At 40.5% G+C, this 23063-nt stretch overlaps 1 protein-coding gene across 6 annotated transcripts in view; it reads right to left on the reverse strand.

Annotated features, from left to right (window-relative positions):
- Positions 1 to 21888, reverse strand: part of LOC124035885 (PHD finger protein 21A-like) — a 60845-nt gene extending 38957 nt beyond the window's left edge. For 4 of the 6 annotated variants that reach the window (XM_046349705.1, XM_046349710.1, XM_046349703.1 and 1 more), the window contains exons 1-5: positions 21635 to 21888; positions 13714 to 13769; positions 8951 to 9049; positions 6367 to 6399; positions 5519 to 5584 (exon numbers count right to left, since the gene is read on the reverse strand). In XM_046349705.1, the coding sequence (XP_046205661.1) occupies positions 5519 to 5584; positions 6367 to 6399; positions 8951 to 9049; positions 13714 to 13755 (240 nt within the window). In that variant the 5' untranslated portion in view covers positions 13756 to 13769; positions 21635 to 21888. The remainder of the gene's footprint in view (positions 1 to 5518; positions 5585 to 6366; positions 6400 to 8950; positions 9050 to 13713; positions 13770 to 21634) is intronic. The other 2 variants (XM_046349704.1, XM_046349706.1) reach the window with 2 other exon arrangements.
- Positions 21889 to 23063: the final 1175 nt, after the last annotated feature.

Raw genomic sequence — 23063 nt, forward strand, 5'->3', positions numbered from 1 at the left:
CGCTCCTCCGTTCTCTCCACTGGCTTCCAGTTGAAGCTCGCATCCGCTACAAGACCATGGTGCTTGCCTACGGAGCTGTGAGGGGAACGGCACCTCAGTACCTCCAGGCTCTGATCAGGCCCTACACCCAAACAAGGGCACTGCGTTCATCCACCTCTGGCCTGCTCGCCTCCCTACCACTGAGGAAGTACAGCTCCCGCTCAGCCCAGTCAAAACTGTTCGCTGCCCTGGCCCCCCAATGGTGGAACAAACTCCCTCACGACGCCAGGACAGCGGAGTCAATCACCACCTTCCGGAGACACCTGAAACCCCACCTCTTTAAGGAATACCTAGGATAGGTTAAGTAATCCCTCTCACCCCACCCCCCTAAGTTTTAGATGCACTATTGTTAAGTGACTGTCCCACTGGATGTCATAAGGTGAATGCACCAATTTGTAAGTCGCTCTGGATAAGAGCGTCTGCTAAATGACTTAAATGTAATGTAAATGTAAATGACTAGGAATTAAATTATTTTATTTTACCTTTATTTAACGAGGCAAGTCAGTTAAGAACAAATTCTTATTTTCAATGACGGCCTAGGAACAGTGGGTTAACTGCTTGTTCAGGGGCAGAATGACAGATTTGTACCTTGTCAGCTCGGGGATTTGAACTTGCAACCTTTCGGTTACTAGTCCAACGCTCTAACCACTAGGCTACCCTGCCGCCCCGGGGTAGCAATCAAATAAAACAAATGTAAAAAACACATGTTTTATGAAATTAAAGTAAGGTGAATAAACAATGGTTAATACGTGATCAGCAGTAATGGGCAGTCACTACCATCATGGGCCTTTTATTAATGGCTTATTCTGTGTTGTTACCGCATTCAACCAAAATAATGCATTGAATGTTTAAAAAATAATATCGAAACCCGAAAACTGATAATTATATACATTTTTTTTATATAATCGAACTGAAACCGAACCAACCTCAAATCTAAAAGCACTAATCGCTTAGCACTAACGTGCACACACACGAGTGACAAATATATTTCAAACATGTCTCCCTTGCGGAGCTGCAAGGTGTGGATTCATTTCATGTAAGTTAAATAATGAAGACACTGACTCCATGTAAAGTGAATACAGGAGAGACTGCAACAGCAACCTTGTATTAATAAGCATATCTTGAGGGGGAAATAAGAATAGATTGAGAAAGTGCACCGCCACAAGCAGTGTCTGGATGGGACTATGGGGATGCAGGTTTGATGCTAATTCCAGTAGAATGTTCTCCTTAATTCTCAAATAACAACTCTCAATAGGTGTTAAACTGCTCTTCAGATCAGATACCCATACATCCACAATGAGTATATGACCAACTACTCGCATAGCACAAACCATTAAATAAACATAAAGCTTAAGGGTTCTCAAAACTAATACAGCAACACAAACAGCCTCAATTAAAGTACAAAAAAGTGCAGGCCTCTGCACAAATACCATGCCAATTATTTCTCTTTTTGAAAGTGAATACAGGCCCTTTCCCAAACAGCATTTAAATTTGACGTTTTAAAAACCTCGTTGGTTGAGCCGACAAAGGGCCTGGAGAGAGGACGATCGATAAGTGACAGGCGGAAAGAAATGGGACAAGTCTACAGAAATCACACCCCTTTCTTTAGTCTGTAAAGAAAACGAGACAACAGGGACATTGTAAACAGGGTTCAATAGAAACCTTTGTCATTCCCAAGACTTAACCTATCCACAATAACTGGGTAAGTATATATGCAGCAAAGTGATTAAGAGGAAAAACATCTCCGAAAGCCAGGTTCAGTTCAAATCACCAAAACAAAGCCTCTTACAAGAATATAATGGTTGGTTGAGGGGCAAATTCACTGAACACTAGCCTGCATGCATGTCAGTTGTACTTGTAAGTCAATAACACATATACTTGTATATTAGTGGTGGAAAAAGTACACAATTGTCATACTTGAGTAAAAGGTACCTTAAAACCTGTTATGGCTGCAATCCCGATACCGGGATCGATATGACAACTACCAGTGAAAATAGAGAGCGCCAAATTCAAACCACAGAAATCTCATAATTACAATTCCTAAAACATACATGTGTCTTAAAGCTATTCTCATTGTTAATCCCACCAAAGTGTCCGATTTCAAATAGGCTTTTCAGCGAAAGCACTACAAACGATTATGTTAGGTCTCCACCAAACCACAATAAACACAGCCATTTTCCAGAAAAATATAGCATTCACAAAAACCAGAAATAAAGATAAAAATGAATCACTAACCTTGAATTATCTTCATCAGATGACACTCATAGGACTTCATGTTACACAATACATGCATGTTTTGTTTGATAAAGTTCATATTTATATATATTTTTTAATCAGAGTTTACATTGGCACGTTAGATTCACTAGTTCCAAAAACATCAAGTGATTTTGCATAGCCACATCATTCAACAGAAATACTCATCAAATGTAGATAATACAAGTTATACACATGGAATTAAAGATATACCTCTCCTTAATGCAACCGCTGTGTCAGATTTCAAAAAAACTTTACGGAAAAAGAAACGCATGCAATAATCTGAGACAGCGCTCAAAAGTAAAAACACCACAGCCGCAAAGATGGCGTCAACATAAACAAGAAATGACATGATAAATATTCCCTTACCTTTAATGATCTACATCAGAAACCACTCTAGGAATCCCAGGTCCACAATAAATGTTTGTTTTGTTAAAAAATGTCTGTTATTTATGTCAAATACCTTCTTTTGTTAGCTCGTTTGGTATACATATCCAAACGCTAATTCTGGTCAGCATTATATCGGCCAAAAACTTTAAAAAGCAATATTACCGGTCGAAGAAACATTTCAAACTAAGTACAGAATCAATCATTAGGATGTTTTTTAACATATAGCTTCAATAAAGTTCGAACCAGAGTATTCCTTCTTGTCATCGTGAGCATTGGAACGCAAGTGACTACCATGAGGAAAAAGCACGATCACAAAATGGCTGCTTGATGGACATCTTATATATTCTGCTCTCATTCACTCCCACAACAACATAGAAGCCTCATTATAATTTCTATTGATGGTTGACATCTAGTGGAACCCCTAGGCAGTGCAACATAATACATATCTCAAGGGGATTTCATTGGGGACTCTGGTGAATACATACAAGCTCAGATTTCTAACTTCCTGTTTTGATTTCAACTCAGGATTTTGCCTGTCAATATGAGTTCTGTTATACTCACAGACATCATTCAAACAGTTTTAGAAACTTCAGAGTGTTTTCTATCCAATAATAATAATAATATGCAAATATTAGCAACTATGACTGAGGAGCAGGCCATTTGATATGGGCACCTTTCATCCAAGCTACTCAATACTGCCCCTGCAGCCATAAAAAGTTAATAGAAAATGACTCAAGTAAAAGTCACCCAGTAAAATACTACTAGATTGACGGATAGCCAGGGGCACACTCCAACATTTACAAATGAAGCATTTGTGTTTAGTGAGTCCGCTAGATCAGAGGCAGTAGGATGACCAGGAATGTTCTCTTGATAAGTGTGTGAATTGGACGGTTCTTCTGTCAAAATGTAACGAGTACCTTTGGATGTCAGGGAAAATGTATGGAGTAAAAATTACATCATTTTCTTTATGAATGTAATGAATTAAAAGTTGGCAAAAAAAATATATATATACACTACCGTTCAAACGTTTGGGGTCACTTAGAAATGTCCTTGTTTTTGAAAGAAAAGCACATTTTTTGTCCATTAAAATGACATCAAATTGATCCAAAATACAGTGTAGACATTGTTAATGTTGTAAATGACTATTGTAGCTTAAAACTCAAGGTTCTACTGGACCGGGTTATGTGTTGTGACGCTAGCCACAATGAGCATTACGCACAATAGTGGAATTTGCGGTTTGCCTTCAAAATAAAAGTATGTCACTGACAGTGATGCAAATTAATACATATTGTAGAATTATGCCATACTTTTATTTTGAAGGCTAACCGCACAGTCCACTGTTGTGGCTAATCCTTATTGGCTAGCTTCACAAAGATGGGTCCGACCACCATTAAACAATTAAGAACGGTCTTATAAATTAGGGTTATTGTAGATGGCACCTAGCTATATAGTTAGCTAGCTAACTATAAAGCTACTGAAACAGATTGTCGTTTTCCTATGTTTTTGGGGATGAACGTTGTTTGCATCCATGAGCTAGCTAGATTTTTTTATGACTAGCACTGTAGGTGTGCAAGACAACTTTACCAGCATCATAGCATATGTATCGATGAATCGTTGTGAAATATGAAATACGAGTGATAGTGTAATCAATGTGTAATAACTACATAAAAAGTTAATGAACGTGTTAAAGCATTATGTGGCGTGCAGTCATATTCAGGTCCTGATTGGTCAAATTGTGTTATTGCACACTTCAAATCATGTTATTGGACACGTCAAATTGTGTTATTGGACATGCCAAATCGTGTTAAATAGTATATTTTTTTACACGCAAAGACCCAAATGCCATTCCATAGAAATCCTGATTGAGAATGTGACGACTGAACAACGAAACAGCACAGCAAGTAAGTGAAAGAAATAGGTTTGATTATGTTTTACTGGTAATGGGTACAAACGTAAATGCCAACGATATAACTTTTTGGTCAGTGTGATGTGTGTGTGTAACCTTTATTTAACTAGGCAAGTCAATTCATTCTTATTTACAATGACGGCCTACCCACCGGCCAAACCCGGTGGGCCACCCTATGGGACTCCCAATCACGGCTGGATGTGATACAGCCTGGATTTGAACCAGGGACTGTAGTAACACCTATTGCACTGAGAATGCTGTTCCTTAGACTGCTGCGTCCATTTGTGTGTTTTAACTATTTACCTGTATTTGAATGCTTAAAAAGGCTGCTAAAATATCGGAATCGGCCAAAAATGTCATATCGGTTCATCACTAACAGATATTCCCAAAAAACGACTTAAGTAGTACTTAAGTAGATTTACTTAAGTAGTTTACACCACTGCTGTACATCGGTCTGATAAACTTTTAAAGTCTCAAATGACTCTTATCTCTGCCTATCCCATGGTTGTCAATGGATGTGAATGTTAACAGCGTCAGAGAGTGCTGCTTTTTCGTACCATGAAACTGGATCAGTCAGAAACCTACTCTAAGCCCTTCGCCTCAAGCAGGAGACAAAACCCAACTCAAAGTGATCCCAGGCTCACACCCTCAACTCTACAGAAATCATCCATCATGTGCAGTGGCATGCAGGACTCTTAGATCTGCCACATTGACTTGTCTCGGCCCACTCAAGAAAAAGACAAAGACAGAGAAAAGAAAGGATAGTTCTGGCAGGAAGTGAAAGTAGGCTCTGTCATGCGAAGAACCTCTAGCATTTTAATACACAGTGCAGTAATGTAAGAGTGGGGAAGACCTTGGTGTGTGCCAGTGAGATGGTACACGAAATCCCAGAGCCACCCACAGGTCTCCTCTCCCGTTTCAGTTGCCTACCTGCTTCTCACTCAGTGCTGTGATCGTTGCTTGACGTTCATGGAGCTGCTTCTTCAAATCAGCATTCTGCAACAACAACAAAAAAGAAGAAAAAAAAAAGAGAGCAACAAGCTTGTTATAGCTCCCTTATACATAGCTGTGGAGAACTGCTCATTTGTGACAGCTGAGTTGGATGTGCGTGCTATGTGGCGAGTGTGCCAAGCTCGGGGTGCTGTGTTTGTGTGTGTGTGTGTAGGTGTAAAGAGCCGAGACAGCATCTTTAACTAGCATGAAGTCCAAGCTAAAAAATGACTGTGCACACCGTTTTCCACGCGGGACGAGCAAAGTGAGGTGGAAAGAGTAATCCACTCCCCTCACGTCACTGGGCTACCACAGCCACAGCTGTCAGCCACATGAGGGGGAACTCAGAGCTGGGATGTAGGGACACCACTGAAATGTGGGATGGGCTGCTGCCACAGCAGAGTCCCCGTAAAAGGGCTGCAGGATGATAAAGTATGGTGGGCGGATACTACAGAGATAGAAGAGCTCTGGGGAGTTTAAGGCTGTTCTCAAAATTGACAGCGTGAAGTAAAAGAGGTGGAATTTGGAGCACATCTAAAACCTCTGAGCCCCAGTGACAAGGACATCATATCTTGTCTTTTATCCGGTTTTCCTCTTAGGCTGTTTTAAATCCTATTTCTCAACTGTGTAGACTGAGTAGTAGGGATACTACATTCTTTCAAAAGATTGAAAACCTCTGAACAGACGGAACTGTTCTGTAGTAATTAAACTAATGTCAACCCCAAAACGTATACTGTATTTGGGCCTAGCAATATGGTACAACTGCCTAGAGGACAGGAGGGGCTTACCTGTGGATCCTGCTTCATCTGGGACACTAGTTTCTGTGAGAGAGAAATCATAGAAAGTTATCAACAACCACATAAGAAATTCATTGATACACATAATATATTACAATGAGAGAGGCCGTGCCACTTGTTCCTAACATGTCACATGCTTCGTAATGGTTTGAGAAAAGGTTTTGCAATAGGTTTTTACGTTTCCTAAGAGAACGTTCCTTTCGCTCAACCCCCCCCCCCCCTTTAAACGTTGCAGTACCGAATGCCTTCTTGTTGTCACAGCCATACAAACTGTAGACACAGTGGCCCCCAGAGGCACCTTCCAATACTGCAACCTTCGAACACATTCATTGCTCCCCACTGTACAATCCATCCCAGACAAACAAGGAGGTCCATGCTCAACTGGATGGGCCACACCGGGAGGTATATTCAGTGGTTGTGAATACTGGGAGCACTATACAGACTACACTGAACATGTGGTTCTCTCTAATGTGATCAGTCTCATAGCAATGAACACATGTTTCTATAAAGGAGCACATCTGGCTAGTGATAGATATGTGGGGATAAGTTTTCTTCATGTTTCTGGTTTCTGCATTTGGGTTGAACCAGATGGAGGGTATCATGCACCAAACCTCAAAACAGAAACATTATGGATGGCAGGAAAATACAACTCATAAGACTACAGAGTATACATACACTCTTACAAAAAAAAGTGTTCCAAAAGGGTTCTTCAGCTGTCCCCATAGGAGAACCCTTTTTTGGTTCCATGTAGAACCCTCTTTGGAAAGGGTTCTGCATTGAATCTAAATGGTTCTACTTAGAACCAAAAAGGGTTATACAAAGGGCTCTCCTACGGGGGCAGCCGAAGAACCCTTTTAGGTTCCAGATAGCACCTTTTTTTCTAAGAGTGTAGAGTATACATTAACAGGACAAAGTATATTTTTCTGACCCAAACCTGACACTAAACCATACTTAAAAGGACAATAGCTGAAGGAAGAGGCTGGGGGAAGCAGAGTAGAGAAGGACGGTGGATAAGCAGACATATACAGTGCTTTGAGAAAGTATTCGGCCCCCTTGAACTTTGCGACCTTTTGCCACATTTCAGGCTTCAAACATAAAGATATAAAACTGTATTTTTTTGTGAAGAATCAACAATAAGTGGGACATAATCATGAAGTGGAACGACATTTAACAAATCAAAAACTGAAAAATTGTGCTTGCAAAATTATTCAGCCCCTTTACTTTCAGTGCAGCAAACTCTCTCCAGAAGTTCAGTGAGGATCTCTGAATGATCCAATGTTGACCTAAATGACTAATGATGATAAATACAATCCACCTGTGTGTAATCAAGTCTCCGTATAAATGCACCTGCACTGTGATAGTCTCAGAGGTCCGTTAAAAGCGCAGAGAGCATCATGAAGAACAAGGAACATACCAGGCAGGTCCGAGATACTGTTGTGAAGAAGTTTAAAGCCGGATTTGGATACAAAAAGATTTCCCAAGCTTTAAACATCCCAAGGAGCACTGTGCAAGCGATAATATTGAAATGGAAGGAGTATCAGCCCACTGCAAATCTACCAAGACCTGGCCGTCCCTCTAAACTTTCAGCTCATACAAGGAGAAGACTGATCAGAGATGCAGCCAAGAGGCCCATGATCACTCTGGATGAACTGCAGAGATCTACGGCTGAGGTGGGAGACTCTGTCCATAGGACAACAATCAGTCGTATATTGCACAAATCTGGCCTTTATGGAAGAGTGGCAAGAAGAAAGCCATTTCTTAAAGATATCCATAAAAAGTGTCTTAAATTTTGCCACAAGCCACCTGGGAGACACACCAAACATGTGGAAGAAGGTGCTCTGGTCAGATGAAACCAAAATTGAACTTTTTGGCAACAATGCAAAACGTTATGTTTGGCGTAAGAGCAACACAGCTCATCACCCTGAACCTACCATCCCCACTGTCAAACATGGTGGTGGCAGCATCATGGTTTGGGCCTGCTTTTCTTCAGCAGGGACAGGGAAGATGGTTAAAATTGATGGGAAGATGGATGGAGCCAAATACAGGACCATTCTGGAAGAAAACCTGATGGAGTCTGTAAAAGACCTGAGACTGGGACGGAGATTTGTCTTCCAACAAGACAATGATCCAAAACATAAAGCAAAATCTACAATGGAATGGTTCAAAAATAAACATATCCAGGTGTTAGAATGTTAAAAAAGTTTGAAATATCCAATAAATGTCGTTCCACCTCATGATTGTGTCCCACTTGTTGTTGATTCTTCACAAAAAAATACAGTTTTATATATTTATGTTTGAAGCCTGAAATGTGGCAAAAGGTCGCAAAGTTCAAGGGGGCTGAATACTTTCGCAAGGCACTGTAGGATGAGTGTAAGGAGGAAGTATTCATGCAGCAGTCTGAGGGCAAGAATCTGATGGAGTGAATTAACAAAAAACCCAACCATATTCTGTTGCACAGTTTGGTGTGTTACCAACTTTCCTCCCGAAAACACCTCTGATGATAATTTCCAGGTTAAGGAAGTAAACAACTGGTGGCTAAATGGCAGAAAAGCAGAGAAACGCATAGTCCCATTACCTGATGAACCTGTATTTCCGCTTTCAGGGCCTCTTGGAGGGTCTGTAATTCCATCATTGATCCTTTCTGTCGGAAGCTCAGTCCTGGACAGCTTTCAGCCTGTTCAGCCAGGAAGAAGGATATTTTATCTCTTCATTCCACAACAATACTAATATGTCAACATAAAGACTTGTGACAGTGAAATCAAGTTGTGCTGACAACAAAGCAATGACGTGGCATCAGGCCATAGAACACTGTAAAAATGGAGATGTTATCTATCACCTTGAGTAAAGGTGGACGTTAAAGTAGACATTTCCAAAACACTTCACATTGAACATTTAATTATTAGTTTATAAACCTATATATATATATAAACCTGTATATATATATATATATATATATATATATATATATATATATATATATATATATATATATATATATACACACACACACACACACACACACACACACACACACACACACACACACACACACACACACACACACACACACACACACACACACACACACACACACACACACACACACAGTTGAAGTAGGAAGTTTACATACACTTAGGTTGGAGTCATTAAAATGTGTTTTTCAATCACTCCACAAGTTTCTTGTTATGGCAAGTCGGTTAGGACATCTACTTTGTGCATGACACAAGTCATTTTTCCAACAATTGATTACAGACAGATTATTTCACTGTATCAAAATTCCAGTGGGTCAGAAGTTTGACTGTGCCTTTAAACAGCTTGGAAAATTCCAGAAAATTATGTCAAGGCTTTAGACGCTTCTGATAGGCTAATTGACATAATTTGAGTGAATTGGAGGGGTACTTTTTGATGTATTTCAAGGCCTACCTTCAACCTCAGTACCTCTTTGCTTGACATCATGAGAAAATCAGAAGAAATCAGCCAAGACCTCAGGGAAAGAAATTGCAGACTTCCACAAGTCTGGTTCATCCTTGGGAGCAATTTCCATACGCCTGAAGGTACCACGTTCATGTGTACAAACAATAGTATGCAAGTATAAACACCATGGGACCACGCAGCCGTCATACCACTCAGGAAGGAGACGCGTTCTGTCTCATAGAGATGAATGTACTTTGGTGCGAAAAGTGCAAATCAATCCCAGAACAACAGCAAAGGACCTTGAAGGTGCTGGAGGAAACAGGTACAAAAGTATATATATCCACATATAGTTCTACATCAACATAATCTGAAAGGCCGCTCAGCAAGGAAGAAGCCACTGTTCCAAAACCACCATAAAAAGCCAGACTACGGTTTGCAACTGCAAAGTACAAAGATGGTACTTTTTTCAGAAATGTCCTCTGGACTGATGAAACAAAAATAAAACTGTTTGGCCGTAATGACCATTGTTATGTTTGGAGGAAAAAGGAGTAGGCTTGCAAGCTGAAGAATACCATCCCAACCGTGAAGCACGGAGGTGGCAGCATCATGCTGTGGGGGGGCTTTGCTGCAGGAGGGACTTGTGCACTTCACAAAATAGATGGCATCATGAGGGAGGAAAATTATGTGGATATACTGAAGCAACATCTCAAGACATCAGTCAGGAAGTTAAAGCTTGGTCGCAAATGGGTCTTCCAAATGGACAATGACCCCAAACATACAAAGTTGTGGCAAAATGGCCTAAGGACAACAAAGTATTGGAGTGGCCATCACAAAGCCCTGACCTCAATCCCATAGACAATTTGTGGGCAGAACTGAAAAAGCGTGTGTGAGCAAGAAGGCCTACAAACCTGACTCAGTTACACCAGCTCTGTCAGGAGTAATGGGCCAAAATTCACCCAACTTATTGTGGGAAGCTTGTGGAAGGCTACCCGAAACATTTGACCCAAGTTAATCTGTTTAAAAGGCAATGCTACCAAATACTAATTGAGTGCATGAAAACTGCTGACCCACTGGGAATGTGATGAGAGAAATAAAAAATTCTCTCTAGTATTATTGTGACGTTTCACATTCTTACAATAAAGTGGTAATCCTAACTAACCTAAAACAGGGAATGTTTACTAGGATTACATTTCAGGAATTGTGAAGAACTGAGTTTAAATGTATTTGGCTAAGGTGTATGTAAACTTCTGACTTCAACTGTATACACACACACGTGTGACAAATAAATATATATATATTTTAAGTTTAAAACAACCAATCTTTTTGCAGGTTCCGATTAAAAGGACAAGAAAATGTCATTGAAATTCCACATGAATTCACAATGCAGCTGTGTTGCTGCCAGCAAAGGTTTGGGTCTTCAGGTGCGTCCCTTTCTGATGATTAAGCTTTGCACCTGTACTACCATTACCGTACCTCAATTCCACCAAAGTTTGAATTTCACCACCTTCTCGTTTAACTTCTCTATGTACGGCCATACAGGACTTCGCTGTTGTCATTTGCCTTTCTCATTTTTCCAACTGTTAACGGCAAGGACGTAGAGGTGGAGAGTTGACTCCAAAATAATTGATTCCTCGACTCCTTGCATGTCGACATCCCGGTGTTGATTTCTATCGCTGAGTGTCAAGATTGTGACAGCTAAGTTGGGGTGTGCGTGTTATGTGGGGAGTGTGCCATGCTCGGGGTGCTGTATGTGTGTGTATGTGTGTGTGTGTCTGTGTGTGTATGTAGGTGTGGTGTAAATATCAGAGAAAGCAGCTTTAACTAGCATGAAGTCCAAGCTAAAATGTCTGTGCACACTGTTTTCCAAGGGATGAGTGAACACATACGCTCGCATCTTTCAAAGTGAACTAGCGAGGGACGATGAGAGTGGGGAGGGGCACAGTATAGGCAGGTCGGACAACAAGTAGACGAAGTCAGAATTATTGCACTAGGCAATCAAAAGCTGCATCTAGCAAATGGTATGCTGTATCTCGCATCATTAGCAAAGAGAAAGAGCAGGCAAGCCAGCGTGTGGGAGAGAGGGGTGCATACAGTGCCTTCTGAAAATATTCAGACCCCTTGACCTTTTCTACATTGTTACATTAGCCTTATTCTAAAATGGATTAAATAGGGTTTTTTTTACTCATCAATTCTACACACAATTCCCCATTATGACAAAACAGAAACAGGTTTAGAAATGTGTGCCAATTTATTTTTAAAACATAACTGAAATATCACATTTACATAAGCATTCAGACCATTTACTAAGTACTTAGTTGAAGCACCTTAGGTAGTGATTACAGCCTCGAGTCTTCTTGGGTATGATGTTACAAGCTTGGCTCACCTGTATTTGGGGAGTTTCTCCCATTCCTCTCTGTAGATCCTCTTAAGCTCTGTCAGGTTAGATGGGGAGCATCGCTGCACAGCTATTTTCAGGTCTCTCCAGAGATGTTCGATTGGGTTCAAGTCCGGGCTTTGGCTGGGCCACTCAAGGACATTCAAAGACTTGCCCAAAGCCATTCCTGCGTTGTCTTGGCTGTGTGCTTAGGGTCGTTGTCCTGATGGAAGGTGAATCTTCGCCCCAATCTGAGGTCCTGAGCACTCTGGAGCAGCTTTTCATCAAGGATCTCTGTACTTTTCTCTGTTCATCTTTCCCTTGATCCCAACTAGTCTGCCAGTCGCTGAAAAACATACCCACAGCATGATGCTGCCACCACCATGATTCATTGTAGGAATGGTGCCAGGTTTCCTCCAGACGTGATGCTTGGTATTCAGGCCAAACAGTTCAATCTTTGTTTCATCAGACCAGAGAATCTAGTTTCTCATGGTCTAAGTCTTCAGGTGCCTTTTGGCAAACTCCAGGCAATCCGTCATGTGCCTTTTACTGAGGAATGGCTTCCCTCTGGTCACTCTACCATAATGGTCTGATTGGTGGAGTGCTGCAGAGATGGTAGAACCTTCCAGAAGGACAACTATCTCCACAGGCGAACTCTGGAGCTCTGTCAGAGTGACCATCGGGTTCTTGGTCACCTCCCTGATCAAGGCCCTTCTCCCCGATTGGTCAGTTTGGTCAGGCGGCCAGCTCTAGGAAGAGTCTTGGTCGTTCCAAATTTCTTCCATTTAAGAATGATGGAGGCCACTGTATTTTTCGGAACCATCAATGCTGCCAAAATGTTTTCTTACCCTTCCCCAGATCTGTGCCTTGACACAATCCTGTCTCTGAGCTCTATGGACAATTATTTCGACCATATGGCTTGGTTTATGCTCTGACATGCACTGTCAACTATGGGACCTTATATAGACAGGTGTGTGCCTTTCCAAATCATGTCCAATCAAATGAATTCGCCACAGGTGGACTCCAATCAAGTTGTAGAAACACCTCAAGGATGATCAATGGAAACAGGATGTAACTCAGCTCAAATAAGGTATGTTTTTTATTGTTAATACATTTGCAAAAAATCTAAAAACCTGTTATTCGCTTTGTCGCTATAGGGTATTGTGTGTAGATTGCTGAAAAAATATATAATATTTGATCCATTTTAGAATAAGGCTGTAACGTAACAAAATGTGAAAAAAAAGTCAAGGGCCCTGAATACGCACTGCATGTCTTGGTTATCTGTATCTTTCAATGTCTTATCTAATATGCCTCGCAAATTCACCAAAGTAGCCTAAAGTTTACATCATCCTCTCTGGTTTTATTTAAATTACACAACTTTCCCGAGGCCTTTATAGCCTATCGTCTAGTTAAGACTATAACATGTAAAATCATATGTTTTGTGATAACTGCACTGTGATTAAAATGTTCAGTTATGTGTTAAGGATTCCAATTGTATTTAAACATTCACACCCCTAACACACACACATCATAAATGTTCATTGCTTTACCTTCACACAGTCTTCAGTTTTGAACACCATCCAATTTTGCATTGAGGGGGTGGCAGCTGTGACACACAAAAAAAGAGTGAATCAGATAAGCCACTCCACTTAAATAATGTCGCAGTACAACGTCCAGCAGCACGTCATAGTATGGGCTTTCCTCACACACAGCAGGGGCACAAAACACTTGCTGTCCACTTTCTATTCTCTCTCACTGTAGAGCCCATTCAAAGACGTCAGGGCCCAAGGCTACTCCACTAAGTCGTTAGATTGTGATAAGCCAGAGAAGATTCCGCATAATGTTTTGGAATTGTTTTTTTCTGGTTTTTGTTTTACATCATCTCACTCTACTATGTTTTGGATAGTATGGACTACCCTCTCGTCTCTAGGCCTGGTTGGGCCTTTAAAGTATTAATAGTACATTAGACAATTGTGTGGTCTAAAACAAATGCAGTATTTTCTTTTTTAAGACAGTTTGATAATCATTGGCATTTAAATACAGATTCTGATATTCTGTACAACTTATTTAAAAGTAACCTGCTGATTTCTTATAGTGAACTATAATGCTAATGTCACCGGTGTGAAATGGCTAGCTCGTTAGCGGGGTGCGCGCTAATAGCGTTTCAATCGGTGACATCGCTTGCTCTGAGACCTTGAAGTAGTTTTTTTCCCTTGCTCTGCATGGGCCGCGGCTTTTGTTGAGCAATAGGTAACGATGCTTTGTGGGAGGCAGTTGTTGATGTGTACAAAGGGTCCCTGGTTTGAGCCCAGGTAGGGGTGAGGAATGGGATGGTAGCAAAAGTGTTACACTAAGAAAATAAAGAGATGAATGTGCAAACTAACATCCTGCTAGTTTTGTACACTGTGTGTAAGCAACTCATAGAGAGTGAAAACTGGGAAAGAGAGCGAGTCAAATCGCAGCAGTGTTACAGCCTCCCAGCCGGCGGATTGATTTCCGGCCAGGGCCTTGTGCCAAGAGAACAATAATAACATTGGAGCCATTACATGGACTCACCACCTGGCTGAGTGGACTGGCTTCCTCCTTCTCCCATTCTTCACTCTCTCTCTGTCTCCTGCTCTCCTCATATCCTTCCCTCACTATCCTTGAGAACATGCCAACTTCAGGGGAAAGAGTATATAAGTAAAACACAGTCCAGGTGTACATTAGTGATGGGGGAACAACTCGATAGTTACCTATCCCTAGGCCACATTTATTTGGGGGAAATAACTGTATACTTAAGCCTAAAAATTAGTTTTATTTTGTTCAGTAGGTATTTTGGGCACCTATACAGTGTCTTCGGAAAGTATTCAGACACCTTGACCTTTTCCTTGACTTTGACCTTGAACTTGACTTTTTCACCTTGACATTTTGTTACATTACAGACCTTATTCTGAAATGGAATAAATAGTCCCCCCCCCTCATCAATCTACACAAAATACCCCATAATGATAAACCAAAAACAGTTTTTTTTAAATGTATGCTAATTTATCACAAATAAAATAAGTATTCAGACCCTTTACTCAGTGGATATGATGATACAAGCTCGGCACACCTGTAGTTGGGGAGTTTATCCCATTCTTCTCTGCAGATCCTCTCAAGCTCTGCCAGGTTAGATGGGGAGTGTCGCTGCACAGCTATTTTCAGGTCTCTCCAGAGATGTTTGATCGGGTCTGGGCTCTGGCTGGGCCACTCAAGAACACTCACGAGACTTGTCCCAAAGCCACTTCTATGTTGTCTTGGCTGTGTGCTTAGGGTCGTTGGAAGGTGAACCATCTCCCCAGTCTGAGGTCCTGAGTGCCCTGGAGCACGTTTTCATCAAGGATCTCTCGGTACTTTGCTCCGTTTATCTTTCCCACGATCCCGAATAGTTTCCCTGTCGCTGCCGCTGAAAAACATCCCCACAGCATGATGCTGCCACCCCCATGCTTCATTGAAGGGATGGTGCCAGGTTTGCTTGGCATTCAGGCCAAAGAGTTCAATCTTGGTTTCATCAGAGCAAAGAATCTAGTTTCTCATGGTCTAAGAGTCTTTATGTGCCTTTTGGCAAACTCCAAGCGGGCTGTCATGTGCCTTTTACTGAGGAGTGGATTCCGTCTGATTGGTGGAATGCTGCAGAAATGGTTGTCCTTCTGGATTGTTCTCCCATCGCCACAGAGGAACTCTGGAGCTCTGTCAGAGTGACCATTGGGTTCTTGGTCACCTCCCTGACCAAGGCCCTTCTCCCCCAATTGCTCTGTTTGGCCTGGCGGGCCAACTGTAGGAAGAGTCTTGGTGGTTCCAAGACACATTTGTACAAATATCTAAGAACCTGTTTTCACTGTAATTATGGGGTATTGTGTGTAGATTACTGAGGAAAAAGAACAAGGCTGTAATGTAATGTAACAAAATGTGGAAAAAGTGATGGGGTCTGAATACTTTACGAATGCACTGTAGGTAGCGTTAGCCAGCGATAGCCGGGTGTACCTGCGGAAAAACTATGGTATTTTTCATCCTATAGATTGTTCTCCATCTTCTTTTTAAATAGTGATCAACATATTTTCAGCACTTTTACTTCCATGACTGAACAAAATGTGTTTTCTCATGTTCTCTCTCGTCTCTCAGCAGCAGACAAATAGTGAGCAATATGTTTGGAACATCAAAACGCCAATAGAATCGCAGTGTCGCATCGCAATACATATCGTATCAGGACCTAAGCATTAAGATAATATCTGGAGGTCCCTGGAAATTCACAGCCTTAGTGTACAGGAAGCTGATCTACGATTCAAATGATCTAGGATCAGTACACTGCTTTTTAATACTGTAGGTTACTAAAAGTCTGTAAGAGTTCCAGTCATTTCAATTAGGGAAATAATCTGTATCCCTTGATTTAGAAGAATATAACATGTTAATACATGATCAAAACCAAAAAACTAAAAACCGCTTAGTCCATTGTTTTTGGTATCACAGAAAACTTTGTAAACAATACTGTATAGCTTCAAATTATGTTTAAAAAATGTTACAGTTTGCATGCACAGTGTTTGTGTTTCTCTTTCATTATGATTAGACCATGCTGTCATGGAATGTCATTGCTTGAACAACATAGCCTACAGACATATAATAAAAAACAAGTGATATTTGCACATAACAATGTCATGCATTAAATGCATTTGCACCGTTGTTTTTCGTTTTGTTCGTGGTCCACTCTTTGATGTTATGCACAATTTATAGTGCAAGGGTTAGGACATTGCAATGAGAAATCATCAACAGTTACAGTGGCTTTATTTTCGAAAAACCTGTACTTTCTGCAGAAATCCTTGAAATGATTCATGATGAGCATACTAAATGTTAATACTATAGGTATAACAGTTGTAGGCCTACCAACCTGGACTCAGGGGTATACGTAACATAGTAAATGTAAATCCAGAACACTCCAATTAGTATGATATGTTTCGTTTCATATGGTATGTATTAATTTGTGGATGTCCATCATCCATTTCATATGATGTTACGAATTTCAATTTGTACAATAAGTTACAAATTGCAACTCGTACAATCAAATACAATTGTATTAGTCACATGCGCCGAATACAACAGGTGTAGACCTTACAGTGAAATGCTTACTTATGAACCCCTAACCAACAGCGCAGTTTCAAAAAAAATATGGACAAAAATATGAGATAAAAGTAACAAGTAATTAAAGAGCAGCAGTAAAATAAAATAACAATATATACAGGGGGAGCCAGTACAGAGTCAATGTGCAGGAGCACCGGTTAGTTGAGGTAGTATGTACATGTAGGTAGAGTTGTGACTATGCATGGATGACAACAGACAGTGGCAGTGGTGTGGAGAGGGAGGGTTGGAACTTAAAAATTGAATAGTTTCCTTCTGAACAGAATCATTATTTAATCTGTATAGGAAAGTCATTATGAGCTAATTGTATTTTGCTTAACAGCATGGATTAATCATAATGAAAGACAAACGCAAACTGTCACTACGGACAGACCAGTGTAGCTCGCTGACAAGCTTGTGTGTGCAGAACAGCACTAGAATGAAAAACACGTCTTACCTTTTTGAAGTTAGTTAAATCCAATGTGAAACCTGATAACTATAATATCCTTAACTAGCATTGAAAATGTTAATCCATTCTTCTCTAATTAAACATCTCTCCATAATATCAAAATCACGCTTGTAACGTCGTCAGTAGGCTAGTAACCTATACTTCAGAGGGGAAGGGGCAGGTAGCCTACACCTACACACAAACTGGCAGGCCGACACAGGAATACGTTTCTGATTGAAAGAGTGAAGGCTTTGCATTAGCACTTTGTTGGATTTGAGGGACTGGGAAAAAAATGTCAGGAACGTAAAATAATGTAATTAACCGGGTACAATGCTTTTAAAATAACAGTTCTGTTCCCGGAACCGTATAGATCGCTTTCATTTCCGGTTCTGTTCATCAAATAACATTTGAACACCACAGCATCTCTGAGCATAGAATCAATGCCCCGAAGAATGTAGGCTCTTCTGGAGGGAAAGGGGGTCAGACCCGGTACTGGATGGGTGCTAATTAGCTAAAATGCTATTGTTGTCCATGATGAGATTCGAACATGCAACCGCTGGGTTGCTAGACGTTCGCGTTATACACACACCATTCTTTTGTTTTTGCCTTAACTTCTTTGTGGTAGGGGCAGTATTGGGTAGCTTGGATGAAAAATATGCCCAAATTAAGCTGCCCGCTACTCAGCTGTAAAAGCTAGAATATGCATAGAATTAGTAAATTCAGATAGAAAACACTCTGAAGTTTCTAAAACTGTTTGAATGATGTCTGTGAGTATAACACAACTCATATGGCAGGCAAAAACCTGATAAAAAAATCCAACCAGGAACTGGGAAATCTGAGGTCTGTAGTTTTTCAACTCAGCCACCATTGAAGATACAGTGGGGGGCCTCCCGGGTGGCGCAGCGGTTCGCCACCAGAGACTCTGGGTTCGCGCCCAGGCTCTGTCGTGACCGGCCGCGACCGGGAGGTCCGTGGGGCGACGCACAATTGGCCTAGCGTTAGAGAGGTTAGGGAGGGTTTGGCCGGTAGGGATATCCTTGTCTCATCGCGCACCAGCGACTCCTGTGGCGGGCGCAGTGCGGCTGGCTTCCGGGTTGGATATGCGCTATGTTAAGAAGCAGTGCGGCATGGTTGGGTTGGATGCGTGCTATGTTAAGAAGCAGTGCGGCTTGGTTGGGTTGTGTATCGGAGGACGCATGACTTTCGACCTTCGTCTCTCCCGAGCCCGCACGGGAGTTGTAGCGATGAGACAAGATAGTAGCTACTAACAATTGGATACCACGAAATTTGGGAGAAAAAAGGGGGTAAAATTCAAAAAAGAAAAAGAAGATACAGTGGGATATTAGTTATGTTTCACTTCCCAAGGCTTCCACTAGATGTCAACAGTATTTACAAACTGTTTTGAGGATTCTACTATAAAGGAGGGGCTCATAAGAGCAGAGTGCCACAGCCTCGGTCTGGCGCACTCATGTGAAAAGTAGCTACGTTCCACTTCATTTGTACAGACATAGGAATTGTCCAGTTGGAACATTAATGAAGTTTTACATCTTATAGATTGATTTCATACTTAGTTTGGCATGTTTCTACGGGCTGTAACGGAACTTTTTAAAACTTTTCGTATGACGTTCGGCGCGACCTGAATGCGCTTTTGGATTTGTTTACCAAACGCCCTAACAAAAGACGATATTTGGACATAACTGATGCATATTATCGAACAAATCAAACATTTATGGTGGAACTGGGATTCCTGGGTGTGTATTCTGATGAAGATCATCAAAGGTAAGTGAATATTTAAAATGCTATTTCTGAGTAATATTGACTACCCAGTATATTTTTGGCTGCTTTGTTGTCTAAAGGCTGTACTCAGATTATTGCATGGTTTGCTTTCACCGTAATGTTTTTTTTTTAAATCTGACACAGCGGTTGCATGAAGGAGAAGTTTATCTGAAGTTCCATGTATAATAGTCATATCTTTATCAATGTTAATTATGAGTATTTCTGTAATTTGATGTGGCTCTCTGCACAATCACCACATGTTTTAGAGTTACTTAACGTAACGCGCCAATGTAAACTCAGATAAAAAAAATTATATAGATATGAATCAAACAAAACATTCATGTATTGTGTAACATGAAGTCCTATGAGTGTCATCTGACGAAGATCATCAAAGGTTAGTGATTAATTTTATCTCTATTTCTGCTTTTTGTGACTCCTCTCTTTGGCTGGAAAAATGGCTGTGCTTTTCTGTGGCTTGGTGGTGACCTAACATAATCATTTGTGGTGCTTTCACTGTAAATCCTTTTTGAAATCAGATACTGTGGCTGGATTAACGAGAATTGTATCTTTAAAATGGTGTAAAATACTTGTATGCTTGAGGAATTTTAATTATGAAATTTTTGTTGTATTGAATTTGGCGCCCTGCACTTTCACTGGCTGTTGCAGGGGTTCCGCCAGTCCTTGACAGGTTAAGTAACCTTCTGTCTTTATTAACAATACCAAACGTAACATATCATACTAATTTGGTATTCTAGGTTTACGTTCACTATGTTACGTCTAGTCTATGAGACCAGGCTGTGCCTACATACGGTTTAATAAAAATCAAATTGTTTTGGTTGCATACAAATATTTGTATTGGTTGCATACAAATGTTATTGCGAGTGTAGCGAAATGCTTGTGCTCCTAGCTCCAACAGTGCAGTAAGTGAGTACAACAATGAGTAGCGTTCCTACATTATAATTCCGCTGCACCTGTCTAAATACATGATGTAAAGTGGGGCCAAACATAAACGCCATGCAAAACTAGAAATGTAAGCTACAGATGGGTCAACGTATACGTCCTACTCCTAAAGTGGCCTACTGGACACGTCACTGCACCTGTCTGTCACTCAAGTAAACTAATAATAAAGGCATCGTTTAAGAAAAACTGATACAAAATCAAGCGTTCCAATCTCAGCCGTTCGACTGGAATAGGGCCTACAACTACTCCCACTATTTCACCAGCTAGGCCACATTTATTTGGGGGGGGGGGGGATAACTGTATAGCGAATCCTGCGAATTAGTTGTATCTTGTTCAGTAGGTAAATATTCTTATTTCTCAGAGTAGGCTAGTATGTGGGGCACCAGGAGAAAAACTATCGAGTTCCACTTGATGCAGGCATAACTAAATTAGCTAAAGATCATTCACGAGCTGGAGTTACTCCTCCAAATAGCAAGTTGGTTGTCCAATGAGAATCCGCTTAGTTCTTTTACACTATTAACTTAAATATCACATGGTATAAACTTGAAACACAAAATTGAACTACGCAAGAGCAGGGGATGCACATGTCAATCCTCTTTTGGAATAAAATATAAGAACTTATGTGATACGTTTTATTTTTATTTTACGTGAAATGGTAACCTACTCAATCGCATTCACTAACGCTTTTGTGGCGCTATTACGTGTTACTCGTCGCGAAAAAAGAAACAGAGGGCAAGCAACAAAGCATTCGCTCAACTAAAAAGCAAACACATTGACTTATTAACATCTTATTATCCACCTGAAATGGATGACTGCCCGGCAGTTCACCACGCAATAAAATACATTAGAATTGTGCTTTTAAATTCTTTGCAAACGTTGTTTTTATTGTATAACAGAGGCGTAAAGCTTAGCGCAAGTTAGAATCAGCCCCTTTACGCACTACGTTCAATACCCTCCAATAGCAAGGCACTTATAAAATATCACCCAACTCCTAGAATATGGATATATGAACAAAACGATTGCTCGGCGACTGCTTTCCTTCGACTAAAATGCGAATACACTTGATCTAAAACAACAATATTAATCAGATAAAAGAGAGTAGCGGAGATGGAAATGAAAGTTCTTATAATAATAGAAAGATCCCGAGATGTTCTTACCCTCCTCTTTTACTCACTTGAGCAGCAGCCAACCCTGCTCTTCTCACACAAATTATTTAAATAAATATTTACAAACACCGTAGTACTTCTTCACCGAAAAACGCCCAGAGCGTGTATTTATCCACTTAATATCCAAATACACTCCATTGCATTTGATGTGATTTTCCCGATAATTTTTCCCACTATTTAATTTGAGTATAAAGAGAAAAACTGAGATACAGAACAAGAACTCTTCGTCAATCTCATTCACCCCCCTATCCTGAGCACATTGCACATCAATGCGCGTAGGAAGAGTGAGCGAGAACGGGGCAGGGAAAACTAAGGGGCACTTAGCACAAAACAAGTCACCAATGGCTCTGATTGATTCAATAATATCATTAAAGTATTAAATCGATTCAGTATATTGTGATGCTATGTATAAATACAGATGAAATCGCATTTAGTAGAGGATCTACTTTATGTGACGGTGCGGCGAATTTATTTCCCTTTGCCTAAGGAACGGAGGTGATATGCCTCCATTGCCTAGGAAAAAAACCCGGATGTAGACTTGATGAAACGCTTCGTATGTAAAGTAACAGACCACTTTCACGAATTGTCGGACACAAATACCCCAACTCTTTGCAATGATATACCACATTCAGAAGCTTTGATCATAGTCAGACAGACAAACACGTACAAATCAGATATTGTTACTTACTAACGTGAATAAATGTAATTGTAAATAATAATGTTCTTAACTGACTTGCCTAGTTAAATAAAGGTTAAATATATAGAAGAAAAAAAATGTTTTGTTAGAAGAACTGAGGTTGATAATGATGTGAGACTATTTGACAGGGACAGACTTTTTCTACATTTTGTTGGCTTACAGACTGAATTTAAAATAAATAAATTTGATATTTTGTGCCACTGATCTACACACAATACCCGATATTGTCACAGTGGAATTTTTTTTTTTTACACAATAAAAAAATGTAATCTGAAATGACTTGAGTCAACCCCCTTGTAAGTAAAAATGTGCTTCACAAGTCACATAATAAGTTGCTGGACTCACTGTGTGCAATAATAGTGGCTAACATGATTTTTGAATGATTACCCCATCTCTGTACCCCATACACATACAATTATCTGTAAGGTCCCTCAGTCGAGTAGTGAACTTCAAGCACATATTCAACTACAATGACCAGGGAGGTTTTACACTGCCTCACATAATAGGTCACCTATTGGTAGATGACAACTATACTAAATATATTTTATAGTAGCCTCAACAGCACTCTATAGGGTAACACCATTGTGTAGCCGAAGGACAGCTAGTTTCCGTCCTCCTCTGGATACATTGACTTCAATACAAAACCTAGGAGGCTCATGGTTCTCACAACCTTCCATATACTTACACAGTAATTATGAGGAAGATCTCCAACCTATCAGAGCT

This window comes from Oncorhynchus gorbuscha, linkage group LG05 (genome assembly GCF_021184085.1).
Source record: "Oncorhynchus gorbuscha isolate QuinsamMale2020 ecotype Even-year linkage group LG05, OgorEven_v1.0, whole genome shotgun sequence".
NCBI lineage: Eukaryota > Metazoa > Chordata > Actinopteri > Salmoniformes > Salmonidae > Oncorhynchus > Oncorhynchus gorbuscha.